This window comes from Pristiophorus japonicus, chromosome 3 (genome assembly GCF_044704955.1).
Source record: "Pristiophorus japonicus isolate sPriJap1 chromosome 3, sPriJap1.hap1, whole genome shotgun sequence".
In the NCBI taxonomy this organism is placed as follows: Eukaryota; Metazoa; Chordata; class Chondrichthyes; family Pristiophoridae; genus Pristiophorus; species Pristiophorus japonicus.
Window position 1 is genome coordinate 257,962,538 of NC_091979.1, and position 22,083 is coordinate 257,984,620.

Here is a 22,083-nt window from a genome sequence, read left to right on the forward strand (position 1 = left end):
GAGTACGCAAGAAGCTTGCAGGGAACATTAAGACGGATTGCAAAAGTTTCTATAGATATGTAAAGAGAAAAAGGTTAGTAAAAACAAACATAGGTCCCCTGCAGTCAGAATCAGGGGAAGTCATAACGGGGAACAAAGAAATGGCGGACCAATTGAACAAGTACTTTGGTTCGGTATTCACTGAGGAGGACACAAACAACCTTCCGGATATAAAAGGGGTCGGAGGGTCTAGTAAGGAGGAGGAACTGAGGGAAATCCTTATTAGTCGGGAAATTGTGTTGGGGAAATTGATGGGATTGAAGGCCGATAAATCCCCAGGGCCTGATGGACTTAAGGAGGTGGCCTTGGAAATAGTGAATGCATTGACAGTCATTTTCCAACATTCCATTGACTCTGGATCAGTTCCTATGGAGTGGAGGGTAGCCAATGTAACCCCACTTTTTAAAAAAGGAGGGAGAGAGAAAACAGGGAATTACAGACCGGTCAGCCTGACATCGGTAGTGGGTAAAATGATGGAATCAATTATTAAGGATGTCATAGCAGTGCATTTGGAAAGAGGTAATATGATAGGTCCAAGTCAGCATGGATTTGTGAAAGGGAAATCATGCTTGACAAATCTTCTGGAATTTTTTGAGGATGTTTCCAGTAGAGTGGACAAGGGAGAACCAGTTGATGTGGTATATTTGGACTTTCAGAAGGCTTTCGACAAGGTCCCACACAAGAGATTAATGTGCAAAGTTAAAGCACATGGGATTGGGGGTAGTGTGCTGACATGGATTGAGAACTGGTTGTCAGACAGGAAGCAAAGAGTAGGAGTAAATGGGGACTTTTCAGAATGGCAGGCAGTGACTAGTGGGGTACCGCAAGGTTCTGTGCTGGGGCCCCAGCTGTTTACACTGTACATTAATGATTTAGACGAGGGGATTAAATGTAGTATCTCCAAATTTGCGGATGACACTAAGTTGGGTGGCAGTGTGAGCTGCAAGGAGGATTCTATGAGGCTGCAGAGCGACTTGGATAGGTTAGGTGAGTGGGCAAATGCATGGCAGATGAAGTATAATGTGGATAAATGTGAGGTTATCCACTTTGGTGGTAAAAACAGAGAGACAGACTATTATCTGAATGGTGACAGATTAGGAAAAGGGGAGGTGCAAAGAGACCTGGGTGTCATGGTACATCAGTCATTGAAGGTTGGCATGCAGGTACAGCAGGTGGTTAAGAAAGCAAATGGCATGTTGGTCTTCATAGCGAGTGGATTTGAGTACAAGGGCAGGGAGGTGTTGCTACAATTGTACAGGGCCTTGGTGAGGCCACACCTGGAGTATTGTGTACAGTTTTGGTCTCCTAACCTGAGGAAGGACATTCTTGCTATTGAGGGAGTGCAGTAAAGGTTCACCAGACTGATTCCCGGGATGGCGGGACTGACCTATCAAGAAAGACTGGATCAACTGGGCTTGTATTCACTGGAGTTCAGAAGAATGAGAGGGGACCTCATAGAAACGTTTAAAATTCTGACGGGGTTAGACAGGTTAGATGCAGGAAGAATGTTCCCAATGTTGGGGAAGTCCAGAACCAGGGGACACAGTCTAAGGATAAGGGGGAAGCCATTTAGGACCGAGATGAGGAGGAATTTCTTCACCCAGAGAGTGGTGAACCTGTGGAATTCTCTACCACAGAAAGTTGTTGAGGCCAATTCACTAAATATATTCAAAAAGGAGTTAGATGAAGTCCTTACTACTAGGGGGATCAAGGGGTATGGTGAGAAAGCAGGAATGGGGTACTGAAGTTTCATGTTCAGCCATGAACTCATTGAATGGTGGTGCAGGCTAGAAGGGCCGAATGGCCTACTCCTGCACCTATTTTCTATGTTTCTATGTTTCTATTACCTGCCCTCTAATCTCACTTTACCTGAAGACTACATTTGATCTTGATTTGGTTTGTGCGATGTCACAGGAGATGATTAGCACATACTAAATATAAAAGCCACTTATTTACGATTTTCACAGAATAATGAACAGGGTTACGGATATTGATTCACAAAGCTTCAGTCGAAATCCAAGATACTAAGAAATAACACCGGAATTTGACATGCCACCATTGGCCTTGCGTAGAGTAATAGCACTATTGTTGTAAAACCTTGTATCCCCTGATTCACTGTGAGCATCATAATGGATAGAGATAATACATCAGTGAACAATGTACATTTATATTGTGCCTTTAACACAGACAGAAGAACATTCTGACGCAATTCTCCGAGGAGTTAGGGAAAAATTGCACGTTTCAGCTAAAGGCATATCCACAAGCTAAATGTTAGGGGTGGTGACCTAAAGCTTGGTTGAAGATTTGGGTTTTAAAGATAGGCTTGAAGGATGGTCTTGAAGGAGGAGAGGCGGAAGAGCTCAAGAAGGGAATTCCAGACCAGGGGTCTTGTAGGCTTGGCCACCAGTGGAGAGGGGAATGCACAAGATTCTGAGGTCTGAGGAATGGAGGGTTGTAAGGGGGTAGCTTGAATGCTGGAGGAGGTTCCAGAGATAATGAGAGGCAAGGCCATGGAGAGATTTAAACACAAAGAATTGAATTTTAAATTTGAGATGTTGGGGTATGTAAGTATGCACATGTGAGTATGCTCACAGGTTGTAGAGCTGTTGCATTGTGAGTGGCTTAGCCAGTCACGTGATGCTCACAAGGCACCATAAAACCCCAGTCAGTTGGGTCTAGGTTATCCACGATGAAGTATGCAGTTGTGAGCCTAGTGGATGAACTGGTAATGTGTAGTGTGATTATTAAACCTTTGTTAATAAACCAACCAGTTCTTAATAGCAATGTGTTGCTATGAATTCTTAAGCAAAGAACCCACGAAGCAAATACATGACAGGGGGCAGTATTTTGGAAGAGCTGAAGTTTACAGAGGAAAGAGAATAGGAGACCAGCCAGGAAATCAGGTCACTAGGTGACAAGGTCATAGATGAGGGCTTAAATGGAAAATGGGCAGCGGTAGGAATGGAGGCGGGGGATGTCATGGAGTGGAAGTAGGTGGTCTTTGTGAAGGAGAGGATATGGGGCCATAGGCTCAGCTTGGGGCTGAATAGAGCAGGGAGGGAGATGGAGTCAGTATCAATCGTCCATGGCATTGCAGGAGATAATTTGAGCAGAACATGCAAGACTAATTCAATCCCCATTTTAGTCATACACTCTGTCTTTTCTCCTTATATTGCCATTATAAATTTCTATGTGCCCATTTGTAATAGAAACTGTCAACTTGTCCTTCGGTAATTGCACTATTTGCAGTGCCATCACTGGCAGGAGGGTGTAATTGCAGCTTGACAAATTTACAGAGTCAGTTTCCATTATAAAAGTGGACATAGAAATGAATGATGGAAAAAGTTGACAGGAATCATAGAAACATAGAAACTTGGTGCAGGAGTAGGCCATTCGGCCCTTTGAGCCTGCACCACCATTCAATAAGATCATGGCTGATCATTCACCTCAGTACCACTCTCCTGCTTTCTCTCCATACCCCTTGATCCTTTTAGCCATAAGGGCCATATCTAACTCCCTCTTGAATATATCGAATGAACTGGCCTCAACAACTTTCTGCGGTAGAGAATTCCACAGGTTAACAACTCTCTGAGAGAAGAAGTTTCTCCTCATCTCGGTCCTAAATGGCTTACCCCTTATCCTGAGACTGTGACCCTTGGTTCTGGAACTCCCCAACATCCGAAACATTCTTCCTGCCTCTAACCTGTCCAATCCCGTCGGAATTTTATATATTTCTATGAGAACCCCTCTTATTCTTCTAAACTCCAGTGAATACAGACCCAGTCGACCCAGTCTCTCCTCATATGTCAGTCCTGCCATCCCGGGAATCAGTCTGGTGAACCTTCGCTGCACTCCCTCAATAGCAAGAATGCCCTTTCTCAGATTAGGAGACCAAAACTGAACACAATATTCCAGGTGAGGCCTCACCAAGGCCCTGTACAACTGCAGTAAGACCTCCCTGCTCCTATACTCAAATCCCCTCGCTATGAAGGTCAACGTGCCATTTGCCTTCTTCACCGCCTGCTGTACCTGCATACCAACTTTCAGTGACTGATGTACCATGACACCCAGGTCTCGTTGCACCTTCCCTTTTCCTAATCTGCCGCCATTCAGATAATATTCTGCCTTCATGTTTTTGCCACTAAAGTGGATCACCCCACATTTATCCACATTATACTGCAACTGCCACTCGTTTGCCCACTCATCTAATCTGTCCTAGTCACCCTGCAGCCTCTTAGCATCCTCCTTACAGCTCACATCGCCACCAATCTTAGTGTCAACTGCAAACTTGGAGATATTACACTCAATTCCTTCATCTAAAATATTGATGTATATTGTAAAGAGCTGTGGTCCCAGCACTGAACCTTGCAGCACTCCACTAGTCATTGCCTGCCATTCTGAAAAGGACCCGTTTATCCTGACTCTCTGCTTCCTGTCTGCCAACCAGTTCTCTATCCACATCAATACATTACCCCTACTACCATGTGCTTTAATTTTGCACGCTAATCTCTTGTGTTGGACCTTGTCAAAAGCCTTTTGAAAGTCCAAATACACCACATCCACTGGTTCTCCCTTGTCCCCTCTATTAGTTACATCCTCAAAAATTTCTAGAAAATTTGTCAAGCATGATTTCCCTTTCATAAATCCGTGCTGACTTGAACCGATCCTGTCACTGCTTTCCAAATGCACTGCTATTTCATCTTTAATAATTGATTCCAACATTTATCCCACCACCGATGTCAGGCTAACCGGTCTATAATTCCATGTTTTCTTTCTCCCTCCTTTTTTGAAAATCGTGTACAAATGTACAATTTCTTTTGCGTCTATGTGCACTGTCTGTCGACAAACTTTTATTTTGTTATCGTGATTCTTGCTGACATTTTTAAGTTAACATTCACAATTTAAACTGCCTCTGTAAACATTTATAATAGCAATTCACGATGCAAACAGTTGCCTCTCAAGCTGTAGTTGCAGCCTCCCACCATTGGTGGCATCAGATGCATACCTTTCTGTCCACCGCCATTCTGTTTTGCCTCATTTATCAGCTGTTTAAAACCCAATTCCCAGGTTTACCACCTGGCAAAGAAGTCACCTAGAAACCCCGTTGCTTGTTTTCAGGCCTCATGTACATTTGGTGGTGTCTGCTCCACCCAATTGCAGCCTTGGGGCCCTCTTAATCCCACCTTCCTTTCTGTTGTAAATGAGCCATGGGGCATGTGTTTTTTTTTTTGTTGGTTTCTGTGGATTGTTTTCCTGCAGTGATTGTATGTCACCAAAAAAACATATTTTCCTCTAACTTAAGTTCACCAATTTTGGTTTAGTCTTTTTCAATCTTCATGTTCTTCGAGCAGTTGTTCACTATTTTAAAGTGTACTATCATCACATTCTTTGGGAATATCGAGAGTAAGCTTTTAAGATGTATAGATCTCGAATCCCAATGCAATACACCAAGGAATATTGAGTAACCTCTGTGTGTGTATGTATGTCCCAGTCTCCTTTGAAAGTTATGAATGGTTTTGTTCAGATTTACTAATAACAATATTAGCCCTCAATTTGCAATCGGAGGCTTCCCGCAGGGAAATGCCTCCGATCCACAAATAAAATGCCCGCGTACCTGGTGGTCTGGGCTCTCCGGGTACCCGCGGGAAGAGGCCCACATATCTCAGTGACGCAGGCAGTTCGCAAGCGCCCCTGGGATCACGTGGGCCAGCCCAACGAATGAAAGCAGGGAATCCCCATTCATGCTTATGGGAATTCTGTATGTACGGAAACCCCATAAAGCTTGAATGGGATTACCCCCCAAAAAACCTCTACACTTCAAGTAAATAAAAAAAACCATTGCATATTTAAAATTAATTAAACTGGCATTTAATTAAATATTTCAAACAATAATTAAATTTTTTGAAAAATAAATTGGCATGTTTTAAAGTGGCTAAAAATAAACTTACCTTATTTCCTAGGTTTTTAAATGTATAAAGTATTGATAACATTTTATTTTTCTGTGTTTTTTTAAACTCTCACGCTGGCCTTATGCCTGCTTTTACCAGGTGTAAGAATTTCACGGGTATTCGCTGGGCAGAAGTTGGATAAATAGCCCAACTCTCCCAGAGATGCAGTGGATGAGGCTAGAAGATTCTTGACATCGCAAGGTCCGGGTTTTAGTGCATTCCTAAACCTGGAACATGCGCACGTGCGCACCTTGTATGCATCCGTAGGAGCCACAAATTACGGCCCATAACGTTTGCTTCGAAATGCAATGTTATAACTGTATAATACAAGGTGTGTATTTATGTGTGTGTACTGTCCCCTTGACCTCATGCTCTACCTGCTCGTTTCACATGCTCATCTCTGACACCTCCCCTGACCTGGGCACCATTTTCCCTACCCCTGGCTCCTGATGAGCTTCTTCATTGTCGCAGTTGTGTGAGGCCGACTAGTTGGGCTGGGTGCTCTTTGCCTTTCTGTCATTATTCATAGGCTTATATGTAACCTTTAGGGCTGCTGACCAAAGGCCGTGTGGCTCTTTGTCGGCCGGCGCGGACACGATGGGCCGAAATGGCCTTTTTCTGCGTTGTAAATTTCTATGTTTCTATGTTTCTCCTTCACTGCATCCCAAGCTGAGAAACTAGCAATCTAAAAAAAATATGTTGTGTTCTAGGAAACCACTGCCGTTCCTTTTATCTATGCTCGCTTTTATTTCTTGAAAGAATTCTAGCAGATTGGTCAAGTATATTTTTAGAAATCTGTGCTAATTGGTCCTGATTAATTCATGTTTCTCCAAGTGCTTTATAATTTCATGCCATATTATGGAATCAAGTAGTTTATCAACAATTGAAATAACACTGATGGCATTTATTTCCATTTCCTGAGCAATGCCATTGGAAATCTGATGGTAATGTATGAAAACAGTGAGCTGAATATTGATCCTTTCAAAGCTGAATTCGTTCTACACTTAGGAAAAAAATATCTCTGGGAAGAAAATGACTTTGAAGATCAGTGTTTAGTGAAATTGTACTCACTTTTTCAGAAATTCTCATTTTCAGCTGAATAAAGACAACAGGTCTCTTAAAAGAATCAGCATGTTGTGTATGGCGAAACTGGGAACAGAGACTATCCCGATAGAACTATCTTTGGATGGCAATTCAGCAATTGATGTGGCCGGTATACCATTAGACAAAGATGCCAGATGTTCCTCAGTTGAATGCCAGCAGCAAATCCAAGGTGAGCTATTGTAAAGAGAATGCTGCTTTATTTAAAATAGAGACATATTTATTCAAAATAAGGATGAGGGAATACAGTTACACGGATAGACTAGAGAAACTGGGGTTCTCCTTAAAGCAGAGAAGGCTAAGGGGAGATTTGATAGCGGTGTTTAAAATCATGAAAGAGTTAGATAGAGTAACTAAAGAGAAACTGCTGGGCGATAACCAGAGGGCACAGATTTGAGGTGATTGGCAAAAGAACCAAAGGCGACATGAGGAGAAACTTTTTTACGCAATGAGTGGTTAGGATTTGGAATACACTGCCTGATAGGATGGTGGATACAGATTCAATAGTAGCCTTCGAAAGAAAATTGGATAAATACACGAAGGAGAAAAAATTGCAGGGTATGGTGATAGAGCGGGGGACTGGATTGCTCTTCAAAAGAACCGGTACAAACTCGATGGCCTCCTCTGTGCTGTACTGTTCTATGATTCTATGGGGCTGGATTTTCGGCTGATTTACACCCCAATCGGCAGGGTGCAAAAAATTTTTTTTTGTATGTGAAACGAGGCACACAAGATTTTATGCCCAGACGGAACTTTCGCCTGGTTCTGCGATGGTGTTAAAACTTCCCGCCCTGCCGCTGTTTTGACCGTTGGGATGACGAAAATCATCATGTATCACTGTGCTAGCGCCCCTGGGTGGAACTTTGTAGTATTTCGCCCGATTTAGCGCCCGCCCGAGAACCCGCCCAGAAAAACCAGACAGACCCAGGGCGCACTAGGTGCTAACGGCGCCATGTTGAAAGTGGAGGAGAAAGTTGCAGCTGTGCATGATTAAAAGGATTGGGAGAAGAACTCTGCATTACTGCATACTTTTGATTGTGAAGTTTATGTGAGTTTCTAGTTTGTTTTATAAAGGACATTTAGGGACATTTTAAAAGATGGGGGCCATGTTAGGTCGGGAGCCAGTAATCCTGGCTGTTATTGCCATACGGTGTCAAGGTGGAAAAAGGTTTATTGTTGATTATTTGCAACATAATCAAAGAGGTCGCAGACGTATGGGGAGGAGGCCTTACCCCCCACCCCCCCCCACGAGTTTACAGGGGACATCGCTCATACCTGCAGCTCTCTGAGGCACAGTGCGTTAGAAGGCTGTGCTTCCAAAAAGAGGTGGTCATAGATATATGCCAACTCATACAGGCAGACCTATAGCCTACCAGCAGCAACAGCCCATCGAGGTGAAGGTGACTGTGGCATTTGCCTTCTATGCCCTCGGCTCCTTTCAAGCATCAACGGGGGACATATGCTCCATCTCGCAGCACGCTACACATTGCTGCATTCGGCAGGTGACCAATGCACTGTACACAGAATGGATTTCATAAACTTGCCAATGACCAGGGAAACCCAAAATGAGAGGGCTGTAGGTTTTGGATGATGTGCTGGCCTCCCCAAGGTTCAGGGTGCCCTTGACTGTACGCACATCGCCCTGCGAGCACCTTTACAGAATGCTGAGATTTTCCGAAACCGAAAGAGATTCCACTCCATGAATGTACAGATCATCTGCGACCATACTCATTGCATCATGGCCGTCAATGCCCAATATCCAGGCAGAATCCATGATGCTTTCATCTTGCGTGAGAGCAGTGTCTCACGCATGTTCCAGCATCAACCACAAGGCCAGAGCTGGATGCTCGAGGACAAAGGTTACGGCCTCACCTCCGGCTCATGACCCTTCTCCGGAACCCTTGGACAGAGAGCCGTGCAGCCACACACAATATCGTCGAACAGACAATTGGAGTGCTCAAGCAGCACTTCCGATGCCTGGACCACTCTGGAGGCTGCCTGCAATATTCCCCTCAGCAGGTCCCTGAGTTCATTGTGGTGTACTGCATGCTACACAACTTAGCCACCATGAGGGGACAGGAATTGCCACTGGGGACTGCAGGACCACCTCAGGAGAAAGGGAGGGAGGAGGAGGAAGATGAGGAAGAAGAGCCTGGCGAGGAACCCATGTCACCACCATAATCATCATCATCATAGGCAGTCAATCGGAATCGAGGAAGACTTGCTTCCACTCTTAGCATAAGTTCTTAGGTGGCTGTACAGTCCAATACGAGAACCACAGTCTCTGTCACAGGTCGGACAGATAGTCATTGAGGGAAAGGGTGGGTGGGGAGTCTGGTTTTCCGCATGTTCCTTCTGCTGCCTGTGCTTGATTTCTGCATGCTCTCGGCGACGATACTCGAGGAGCTCAGCGCCCTCCCGAATGCACTTCCTCCACTTAGGGCGGTCTATGGCCAGGGACTCCCAGATATCAGTGGGGATGTCGCACTTTATCAGGGAGGCTTTGAGGGTGTCCTTGTAACGTTTCCTCCGCCCGTCTTTGGCTCGTTTGCTGTGGACGAGTTCCGAGTAGAGCGCTTGCTTTGGGAGTCTCGTGTGTGGCATGCGAGCTATGTGGCCTGCCGAGCGGAGCTGATCAAGTGTGGTCAGTGCTTCAATGCTGGGGATGTTGGCCTGGACGAGGATGCTAATGTTTGTGTGTCTGTCCTCCCAGGGGATTTTCAGGATCTTGCGGAGACATCGCTGGTAGTATTTTTCCAGCGACTTGAGGTGTCTACTGTACATGGTCCATGTTTCTGAGCCATACAGGAGGGCGGGTATTACTACGGCCTTGTAGATCATGAGCTTGCTGACAGTTTTAAGGGACTGATCTTCAAGCACTGTTTTCCTCAGGCAGCCGAAGGTTGCACTGGCGCACAGGGGAGGTCTCGTGGAGATTTCGCCGCTTCAAAAGTCTTACGTCGGCAGCTCATAATTGAACGCTTTGCTTGAAGAGTGAACGGCACGTTTGAGCGTTGCCTGGCCACTCTATCCCACCATGTTGACTATTCCCCCTCTTATCCTGCAAATGAGACACTACACAAGAATAATTCAGGTGAACAAAAAAAATATTAAACATTGTAACATTGTAAACTTTGTAACCTTTATTATGAGACTTAAATAAAATAAAATGAGCTGCATCCAGCAGTGTGATAATTCAACAACATTAACAACAACATAATCCAGTGATAGTTTAACATAATCTGTAACATAATAATACTGTAACATAAAACATAGAATGCATCCAGCATCAACAACATAGTGCAGCAACATCATATCCTGCCCATTATTTTTTCCCACCATTGTTTACCCCCTTCCCCTTATCACCCTCCTTTGCCTGCTGCTCTGACTCAAAGTGGCACCAAGATGGCGTGCAGCAAGGCTGCCAGAGCATTGCTGTGTTGGGGGGAGAGACAATGGAGACGCTGTCTGGGGATGCACTAGAACAGCTCGTGGTGTGGAAGGCCCGGCTTCTGCCTGGCGAGCCTTGTCATCGATGTCACCAGTCACAGGTGGTTTGGGTATAACAGTGGGGAACGCAGGTGGTTTGGGTATAACAGTGGGGAACGCAGAATATGGCAGCAGGCATGGACTGCATCACCCGCCCAAGCTGAAGCAGAACTTGTGCCTGTGATGTGCCATATTCTGCAACGGTTCACACCACACTCTCCAGGACTCCACTGCTGGAGGCCACCAGCCTCCTGTGGGCATTGATGGCCTCGCTGGTATCACGGCTTGCACCGATAATCTGCGACCCTACTTCCGTAATGGTCGCTTTCAGACTGTCGATGCTCATGAGAATCCTACCCAAGGCATCAAGGAGCTGACGGCTGACCTGGATGCTCTCCCTGGACATTCCCACCATGTCCAGTTCCACGTCTGCCTGTCCGTCAGCAGACCAACTTTGCCGACTCGCCCTCCGGAGAGATGGCATGTGGGATTCAACCCCAGCACTGCGTTGCTGCACACCGCTGGTCCCAGGAGCCTCTATTTCATTGAACCTCGAAAATGTCACGTCGTCCTCAGAGGAGCTGAGTGCTGGTGGTGGAACAGGGTCGATTGATGCTGCGGCGGAGTCGGTTCACCGCTATCCTCCTCTTCCTCCTCCTCCAGATGGTGGCCTGACATGGAGTGGTCCCTTGAGGGATGTTGCACCTGTGGCTGGTCATCTGGAAGTAGAAAGCAACAGACGAATGGTTAGCTGCAGGGGAGGGGGAAGGGTGACATGAGGAAGGTCGCATAGCACAGGCTCATTTGAAGGACCGCCGATACTCCATTATATCTAGTCCAGAGACACTGCAGGACATTACCCCAACCTATCCCAGGGAGTGTACAGGACATTGCCCCAACCCAGTCCAGAGCACTGCAGAACTTGCCCTTAGTATCCGAGCGGAGGTCAGCGCCCCCAGTGGCAGCTGCCTGACCAGTCATGCCGATGAGGCCTGCCACTCTGTCCTCGATGTCGGCGAGTAGCAGGGTCTGAGACGGACCGCCGCCTGTCTGCACCTGCTCGTGGCAATTAAGAGAATTCTTGGCCTGCACAGATAAAAATGGAATGGTTACAAGAGGCTCCATCTGCTCTTGTGGCACAGATAGCCACCAAAGCACTTATACCATACTATCTGAATGTAATAGAGTCCTCTGTTTAATGGCCTTGGAAGTTGCACATGGGTCATCAGGAGGACATCGAAGTAGGGAGCCATCTTATGAGATCTCAGAAAGCAACATTAATAATGTGTAAAGATCATTCATGGCAAATAGGGTGCCGAACTAAGCGTACCTATGTGTCATGCATTTCAGGAGGCAACCCACAGAGTGCTGAGAGGCACCAACAGCATGAGAACAAATAGTATGTCAGATTTATCCTTGAAGTAATGAAGGAATGCATGAATTAAAATTGTACCCACTCTGACGACCCTTGTCAGATCATTAAACTTCTTTCTGCACTGTGTGCCAGTCCTGACCACAGCGTCTGAGGCAGAGACCTCCTCAGCGATTTCCCTCCAAATCCTTTTAAATATCGATGGCAGTGGTCTAGATCCACCTCGTAGATACAACTCCTGCCATCTTCTTTCCACAGCTCCTACTAGAGTTTCATTAGCCTCGTGGCTAAATCGCCTGGCACGCTGGAATCGTCGTCCTCCATGATCAAAATCCAAATGTAAAATGGCTGATTCAGCCCCGAATTGTATTGTGCATGCGCGCGGCTGCGCCCTGCATTAGCGTTTGTGACAGGAGAGCAGACCAGAAGCATGGGAAGAAAAAAAAATTGCGCATGCGCAGAACGGCCAATTTCTTTTCAGCGCCAGAACTTTTGGCTCCGCGCACAAAGTGTGTGGTGCAATGCCAGAGTTAATGCTAACGCCCCTCGTGAATTTTCATTTGGTGAAACGTCCTCGCTCTGGCGCTAACATTAACCCGGCGCTAAATTTTTGGCCCCACCGCGAATTGCACCCGGAAATGGGCCAAAACGCAAAAAGCCAAAAATCCAGCCCATATGTCCTCGTTCTTGGAAAGTATTTTACTTATTTGTGGTCTTAGTTTATATCTTAACGGAGATTGATTTTCATCTTTGTATCAACACAAACTGCATGCTGTACTTAATTTGGGAAAACTGAAACAAATATGGATCAATTGTCTGAGACTCAAGGACTTATTCTCACACCACAATGGCTTCTATACTGGAAATAATATGGTTTTAAATCGTTTCCAGGAGGTCCATTAAGATGTATACAAACTTCATTTTAAATTGCTTTAATGTTAGTAACTTTTATCCTGTAATAACAAAATTGAATCAGAATTTGGATGCTGCTGCACATTTTCTGTGGCCAAACAGCAATATGGAGCTCGTGGTAACTGGACTGTCCCAGTTCCACATCACTGAATAGTTACTGATCTCAAATTGGTATATCTAATGTACAACACTCTTAGTTTGCAAAAATGACTGGTACAGGAATGGCTACATTTATCACGGTAAAGTAAGTTGTGCTTTTGGTTTGGGTTACGGCCCATTCTTGGAGCAAATTGCATAGAATTTTATTCTGGATCTAACCCACACATACCCAATCTGGAAATGTGCAATGCTAACACTGTTCCTTTCCTCTGCACTGAGATCCCTCATTCTGACCAGTGTAAAGGTTCACCAACAATTATAAAGTAAGAAAAGAAAGCTGCCATTTATGTGACTTAAAATATTTCTATAACATAGAGTTTCAAGACAAACTGCTATCAACACTGGAAGAGAAGAAACAGCTATCTTTTCAGTTGGAAAATCTGAGAGGTCAATGGGAAGCCTTGACTGATAAAGTAAGTATCAAATGCAAAAGACATTTTACTGTCAAATAATGAAAGATACTTGAAATAATTATGGTCGCAATTTTATTAGTGTATATTATTCTGGATTTTTTTAGTGGAGTAGTGTCAGCCTTAATTCAGTGGTAGCACTCTCACCTTTGAGTCAGCAGGTTCAAGCCCTACTCCAGAGATTTGAGCATATAATCTAAACTGACACTTCAATGTTGCACTTGAGGGAGTGCTGCCCTCTCAGGTGGACGTGAACTATCCCATGCACTTTTTGATGAAGAGTAAGGGAGTTCCCTTGGTGTTCTGGCTATTATTTATTCCTCAACCAACATAATTAAACACATTGGGCCCAAGTTTCCACATGATTCGCGCCTGATTTTTAGGAGCAACTGGTGGAGAACGGACTATTTTAGAAATCGCAATTCTCCACATTTTTTTTTCTGCAGTTCTAGTCAGGTAGAACAGTTCTAGTTTAGAACAGAATTTTTTCTTCAAAAGGGGGCATGTCCGGCCACTGACGCCTGATTTGAAAGTTTCCACAGTGAAAACGTACTCCAAACTAAAGTAGAATGGAGCCAGTGAAGATTTTTGTAGAACTGAAAAAACCTGTTCTACACATTAAAAAATCAGGCGCAGGTTACAAATTAGGCGTCCGGAACGAGGTGGGGGGGAAGGGAACTCATTAAATTTGACAATAAATCCTTATTTATACTTCGACAAATATTATACAAATAAATCCAACCTGAATAAACATTTATAAGCCAAGAAAAGATTAAATAAACCATCTTCCTACCTGTGTGAAAGTGCTTCAGCCAGGGAGAATTCTGCAGCGTTCGTGCAGCTGAGCGAGGGAGGGAGGGAGAGAGAGAGAGAGAGAGGGAGAGCGGGGAGAGAGAGAGGGAGGGAGAGCGGAGAGAGAGGGAGGGAGGGAGAGTGGGGAGAGAGGGAGAGAGGAGAGGGAGGGAGGGGGAGAGGGAGGGGGAGGGGGAGGGAGGGGGGGGAGAGGACAGGAGCAGGTGTCAGGTCGGGGGGGGAGCGGGTGTCAGGTCGGGGGGGGAGCGGGTGTCAGGTCGGGGGGGGAGCGGGTGTCGGGTCGGGTCGGGGCGGGGGGAGGGAGAGCGGGTGTCGGTTGTCGGGTCGGGGCGGGGAGCGGGTGTCGGGGCGGGGGGGGGGGGGGGAGCGGGTGTCGGGTCTCGGTTGTCGGGGCGGGGGGGGGTGGGGGGGAGCGGGTCTCGGGTCGGGTCGGGTCAGCGGGGGGGGGGGGGAGTGAGTGTCGGGTCTGGTCCGGAGGCGGGGGGGTGGGGAGCGAGTGTCGGGTCTGGTCGGGCGGGGAGCAGGAGCTGGCCGTGGGAGGAGCCTCATTCACACAGCCCCAGTGAGGCCATTGGGCCAGGGCTAGGGGCTGCGTGCTTCGGGTCCCTCCCACACAGTTCGGCACCTGGAGCTACTGCACTTGCGTGCCGACTGTAGCGCGCATGTGCAGAGGTCCCGACACTGTTTTCAGTGCAGGGACCTGACTCCGCCCCCCCCCCACAGCTCGTGCCGGCTGCGCTGAGTGCCACAGGACCTGTAAGTCGGTGGAGAATACCGAGGATTTTTTTAGGCGCCGTTTTAGGCGCGAAAAACGGGCGCCCAGCTCGGAGGGGCGCCCGTTTTTTTTCTTGTGGAAACTTGGGCCCCTTATCTTGTCAATGAGATATATGACCAGATAAGGTGTTTAATTATGTTGGTTGAGGAATCTGTTTGTTTGGACCTTGCTGTGCGCAAATTGGTTGTCGCGTTTTCCTACATTACAACAGTGACTACACTTCAAAAGTATTTCATTGGCTGTAAAGTGCTTTGGGACATCCTGAGTTTGTGAAAGGTGCTATATAAAAGGGAAGTTTAATGCAATTTTACCTATTTAGCATCAATAGCATAGCAGAAATTGATGTCAGTGCATTTGTCTGCAGATAAAAGTGTGGCTAGATTAATAGAAGAATCTATTCTATTGATGCAACAAAAAAAACCTAAATGTCATCATTCATAATATTTTAATGTATCATCTTCGGTTTTCTTCTGAATGTGGTTTGCTCTTGTTAATGTTGCAACGCTGCCATCAATTCCATTTTGTAACTTCAAATTGAGTTTGCGATATACATAGCTGGTGAAAATATTGACGTTATTGACATCTCAGGATCACGGCTGTGAACAGAAGATGACAGAGACAGAGCTAAGAGGACATTGAATATTTCTTAAAGACAGACCAATTAAGCTAGATGGAGTGCTGACATTATTGATCAGAGGATAATCACTAACAAAAAGATGGGTTTAACACCAGGAGGGAAAATAGCAGAAGACATATGGGTGGAACACAGTAACGAAAAGAGCAACGATTGGTAACTGCTGTTCAGCTAGCTCAAAGTAAGCAAGTATATAATGAAATAAATACAGAAATGGCAGGCTATAAGAGAGCAGGTTAGTCAGTACTTGAAAGATTGGGTTATGTTTCAGCAGATTGGTATATAGTGAGTTTTTTAAAAATTAACTTGTGAATCTGTAATATATGGAGAAGTGTGTGTCTGTGTTTTCCCGAAAAGCTATAGATGCTGAGTCAATTGGAATTTAAGACTGAGTTTTTGTTAGTTAAGGTATCAAGGTGGAATACAGAACAAAGGTAGATATATATATTTTTTTAATTTGTTCAGGGATGTGGGCATCACTGGCAAGGCCAGCATTTATTGCCCATCCCTAATTGCCCTCGAGACAACTGAGTGGTTTACTGGGCCATTTCAGAGGGCAGTTAAGAGTCAACGACATTGCCGTGGGTCTGGAGTCACAAGTAAGCCAGACCGGGTAAGGGCAGCAGCTTTCCTGCCCTAAAGGACATTAGTGAACCAGATAAGTTTTTCCGGTAGTTTCATGGTCACCATTACTGACACTAGCTTTTTAATTCCAGATTTATTTAATTAACTGAATTTAAATTCCCCAGCTGACATGGTGGGATTTGAACTCACATCTCTGGATCATTAGTTCGGGCCTCTGGATTACTGGTCCAGTAAAATAACCACTTGGCTACCGTACCCAATAAAATGGAGTTGAAGCACAGATCAGCCATTTTCTGAAAGGCTGAAGAGGCTCAAAGGCTGAATGGCCTACTCCTATTTTACTAAATATCTACATGGGACGTAGAGCAGATAATGTTCATCCTTGAATCCTCACTGAAAAAGACTGATTAATATTTTAATAAAGTTACCCAATATACTTTTAATTAAGTGGATTTAAGTAAGTTCTAATACTTAAGTATGCTTGTATTTAGTGTAATACAATGTATTTTTATTATTATTTCTAGCTACAAAAGGAAGAACAGAGAAATATTGATCTGGCTGTTGAAGTTGAGAAGCAAAATCAAGTTCTGGCCAAGTACAATAAAGGTTTTACTTCTTTTTTCTGATAAACCCATCAAACTAAACAATGATTGTTAAATTAGAGATATAACAACTACTGATTTTCTGAACAAAAATGTAATTATACTTGCGAAATGATGTTGTAAAGTGTTTGAGTTTTAGCAATAGCAACACTAGATACAAATCAGTCATTTATCTTCAATCCTGTATATGTGGAGTTATTTTGTAATATTCAACTGTGAATTATTAGTGTGTAAACGTACTGTGACTGTTGCCTAATCGTTAATCTTTCACTGTTGACAACGTTCTCAGTCAGTAACACAGATTACATTGGCCATTTGTGTTTGCCTCAAGATCATTTGGCACTAAAAACACCAAAATGGAATAAGCCATTCTTCTGACCTCCACAATGTATCAACATTATTTTTTTTAAAGGCACAGATTTGATTTCAGCAATGTATTATTCAGCAACCACCTGAACTTTTCGATATAACCCGAGCTTTTAATTACTACTAGATGTCCATTGTTGTTTTGTAAATATCTGTCTGTCATCATAATTTGTATCTCTAATATTTTACTACTCAACATTTTACAATCACTTTCCTTCACAAGAGTTTCACATATGTAAACTTTGACAACTATTTACCTCGTGTCATTACATTGCGTGATTACAGCCGCAAATTTCTCTCTTATTTCAGTTGCTTTGATGCCTGTAGTCTAGAGTTTTAGTAATTGTTCTCCTTTTAAAGGCTGAAAAAGTGTCACTCATTTGCATGCACTCAAACATGTAAAATGTGTACACAGCATATTGCTTCCCTAAATCTCTGTGGCATTGGGGAAGAGGAAAACTTTGCCCTTTTAACCATAACATTTGTTGGAGGAGTAACTAATAAGTCAAGAAATAATGGAGGCTTGTAATAAAGGAACAGCAATAATCATGGGTGATTTTTACCTTCATATTGATTGGACAAAGCAAATTGGCCAGGATAGCCTTGAGGAAGAATTCATAGAGTGCATCCGGGATAGTTTCCTTGAACAGTACATTGCGGAACCAACCAGGGAGCAGGCTATCTTAGATCTAGTACTGTGTAATGAGACAGGATTAATAATTGATCTCGTAGTAAAGGATCCTCTAGGAATGAGTGACCATAATATGGTTGAATTTCAAATTCAGTTCGAGGGTGAGAAAGTTGGTTCTCAAACCTAATCTTAAATAAAGGAGACAACAAAGGTATGAGGGCAGAGTTGGCTAAAGTGGACTGGGAAAATAGATTAAAGTGTGGGACGGTTGATGAGCAGTGGCAGACATTTAAGGAGATATTTCATAACTCGCAACAAAAATATATCCCAATGAGAAGGAAAGACTGTAAGAGGGATAACCATCCATGGCTAACTAAGGAAATAAGGGATGGTATCAAATTGAAAACAAGGGCATACAATGTGGCCAAGACTAGTGGGAGGCCAGAGGATTGGGGAAATTTCTTTAAGCCAGCAGAGTGCGGCTAGAAAAATGATTGAGAGGGAAGATAGATTATGAAAGTAAATTAGCACGAAAAATAAAAACAGATAGTAAGAGTTTCTACAGGTACATAAAAAGGAAAAGAGTGGCTAAAGTAAATGTTGGTCCTCTGGAGAATGAGTTGGGAAATTAATAATGGAGAACAGGGAAATGGCAGAGACATTGTATCGGTTTTCACAGTAGAAGACACTTAAAAACATCCCAATAGTGGATAATCAATGGGGCTATAGGGAGGGAGGAACTTAACATAATCACTATCACTAATGAAGTAGTACTAGGTAAAATAATGGGACAAAAGGTGGACAAGTCCCTTGGACCTGATGACTTACATCCTAGAGTCTTGAGAAGTGGTTGCAGAGATAGTGGATGCATTGGTTGTAATCTACCAAAATTCCCTGGATTCTGGGGCGGTCCCAGCAGATTGGAAAACCGCAAATATAACACCCCTATTTAAAAAAGGAGGCAGACAAAAAGCAGAAAACTATAGACCAGTTAGCCTAACATCTGTCATTGGGAAAATGCTGGGGTCCATTATTAAGGAAGCAGTAGCGGGACATTTGGAAAAGCATAATTCAATCAAGCAGAGTCAGCATGGTTTTATGAAAGGGAAATCATGTTTGACAAATTTGCTGGAGCTCTTTGAGGACGTAACGAGCAGGGTGGATAAGGGGGAACCAGTGGATGTGGTGTATTTGGATTTCCAGCAGGCATTCGATAAGGTGCCACATAAGAGTTTACTGCACAAGATAAAAGCTCACGGGGTTGGGGGTAATATATTAGCCTGGATAGAGGATTGGCTAACTAACTAACAGAAAACAGAGAGTCAGGATAAATGGGTCATTTTCCCTTTGGCAAACAGTGACTAGTGGGGTGCCGCAGGGATCAGTACTGGGTCCTCAACTATTTACAATCTATATTAATGACTTGGATGAAGGGACCAAATGTAATGTAGCCAAGTTTGCTGATGATTCAAATATGGGTGGGAAAGAAAATTGTGAGGAGAATACAAAAAATCTGCAAAGGGATATATAAGTGAGTGGACAAAAATTTGGCAGATGGAGTATAATGTGGGAAAATGTGAAGTTACCACTTTGGCAGAAATAATAGAAAAGCAACTTATAAATTAAGTGGAGAAAAATTGCAAAGTGCTGCTGGGCATGAAACACAAAAAGTGAATATGCAGGTACAGCAAGTAATCAGGAAGGCAAATGGAATGTTGGCCTTTATTGCAAGGGGGATAGAGTATAAAAGCAGAGAAGTCCTGCTACAACTGTACAGGGTATTGGTGAGGTCACACCTGGAGTACTGCGTGCAGCTTTGGTCTCCATATTTAAGGAAGGATATACTTGCATTGGAGGCTGTTCAGAGAAGGTTCACTAGGTTGATTCCGGAGATGAGGGGGTTGACTTATGAAGAAAGGTTGGGCCTATACAGATTGGAGTTCAGAAGAATGAGAGGTGATCTTATTGAAACTTATAAGATAATGAGAGGGCTCGACAAGGTGGATGCAGAAAGGATATTTCCGCAGAGAGGATATTTCCACATAGAGGAAACTAAGACTAGGAGACGTAGAATAAGGGGCCGCCCATTTAAAACTGAGATGAGGAGATATTTCTTCTCTCAGAGCGTTGTAAGTCTATGGAATTCTCTGCCCCAGAGAACTGTGGAGGCTGGGCCATTGAATATATTTAAGATGGAGATAGACAGATTTTTGATCGATAAGGGAGTAAAGTGTTATGGGAGCGGGCAGGGAAGTGGAGCTGAGTCCATGATCAGATCAGCCATGATCTTATTGACTGGCGGAGCAGGCTTGAGGGGCCAATTGGCCTACTCCTGCTCCTATTTATTGTGTACTTATGTTCTTATGTAAGTCATAAAGCTTCATAAATTGGTCCAGAACTAAAAACAGAACCTGTAGTAAATCGCTTAGCATGATTACAATAACAAACAAATTGTGATGCACACTTCAGATGTCCATCGATAAGCATTGAATAAAACTGTTCTTGACCTTTTAGGACCTGTCCCTCAAATTAGAAACATAGAAAATAGGAGCAGTAGTAGGCCATTTGGCCCTTTGAGTCTGCACCGCCATTCAATATGATCATGGCTGAATGTCTATCTCAACATCATATTCCTGCTTTTTCCCTATATCCTTGATGCCTTTTGTTTCTAGGAATCTATCTATCTCCCTCTTAAATATATTCAGTGACTTTCCCCCCACAGTCTTCTGTGGTAGAGAATTCCATAGGTTCAGCACCCTCTGAATGAAAACATTTCTCCTCATCTCGGTCCTAAATTTCCTACCCCGTATCCTGAGACTGTGACCCCTTGTTCTAGACTTCCCAGACAGGGGAAACATCCTCCCCACATCCAGTCTATCCACCCCAGTCATAATTTTATACATTTCAATGAGATCCCCTCTCATTCTTCTAAACTCTAGTGAATACAGGCCAAGTTGACCCAATCCTCTCCTCATATGACAGTCTTGCCATCCCAGGAATCAGTCTGATGAACCTTTGCTGCACTCCCTCTATGGCAAGTATATCCTTTCTTAGGTAAGGAGGCCAAAGCTGCACACAATACGCCAGGTGCGGTCTCACCAAGGCCCTGTAAAGCTGTAGTAAGATATCCTTGCTCCTGTACGCAAATCCTCTTGCAATGAAGGTCAACATGTTTACATACATAACAACACTCCCCCACCCCACCACCCAAGTCAATATTGTAAGTATTTGCAATGTGAGTCAATCTGGGGCCTTCCTTTCCCTGGTTGATCGTCTCGGTGCAAATGCTGGTTTTGGTGAGTCGTTTGTTGGGCCTTCGCTGGGCTGCTGGGGGTGGTGAGCCTTGCTGGGCTGCTGTGGGTGATGGGTTCTGCTTCGTGGTCAACCGCTGGGTCAGTTGTCACTTGTGTGTGTGTTGGAGAGTCGAAAAACATAGAGTCTATTGTGGGTTGTTCTGAATAGTCCGTAATTCTGAGTTTGGTTTGGTCCAAGTGTTTTCTGCAGGTGAGTCTATTTGCGAGTTTGACTACAAACACCCTACTTCCCACTTTGGCCAAAACAGTGCCAGCAATCCACTTGGGACCTTGTCCATAGTTCAACACAAATACATTTACTTCAATTTCACGTGACACATTTGCGCGTTCATGATATAGAAACATAGAAAATAGGTGCAGGAGTAGGCCATTCGGCCCTTTGAGCCTGAACCACCATTCAATAAGATCATGGCTGATCATCCACCTCAGTACCCCTTTCCCATTTTCTCTCCATACCCCTTGATCCCTTTAGCCGTAAGGGCCATATCTAACTCCCTCTTGAATATATCCAATGAACTGGCATCAACAACTCTCTGCGGTAGAGAATTCCACAGGTTAACAACTCTCTGAGTGAAGAAGTTTCTCCTCATCTCAGTCCTAAATGGCTTACCCCTTATCCTTCAACTGTGTCTCCTGGTTCTGGACTTCTCCAACATTGGGAACATTCTTCCTGCATCTAATCTATCCAGTCCCGTCAGAACTTTATATGTTTCTACGAGATCCCCCCTCATCTTTCTAAATTCCAGTGAATACAGGCCCAGTCGATCCAGTCTCTCCTCATATGTCAGTCCTGCCATCCCGGGAATCAATCTGGTGAACCTTCGCTGCACTCCCTCAATAGCAAGAATGTCCTTCCTCAGATTAGGAGACCAAAACTGAACACAATATTCCAGGTGAGGCCTCACCAAGGCCCTGTACAACTGCAGTAAGACA

At 44.3% G+C, this 22,083-nt stretch overlaps 1 protein-coding gene across 1 annotated transcript in view; it reads left to right on the forward strand.

Annotated features, from left to right (window-relative positions):
- The window catches only part of shtn1 (shootin 1), a 116,858-nt gene that overhangs the window by 56,336 nt on the left and 38,439 nt on the right, over window positions 1–22,083 (forward strand). The window contains exons 5-7 of the mRNA XM_070873968.1: window positions 7,083–7,260; window positions 13,336–13,433; window positions 16,762–16,843. Of these exons, the coding sequence (XP_070730069.1) occupies window positions 7,083–7,260; window positions 13,336–13,433; window positions 16,762–16,843 (358 nt within the window). The remainder of the gene's footprint in view (window positions 1–7,082; window positions 7,261–13,335; window positions 13,434–16,761; window positions 16,844–22,083) is intronic.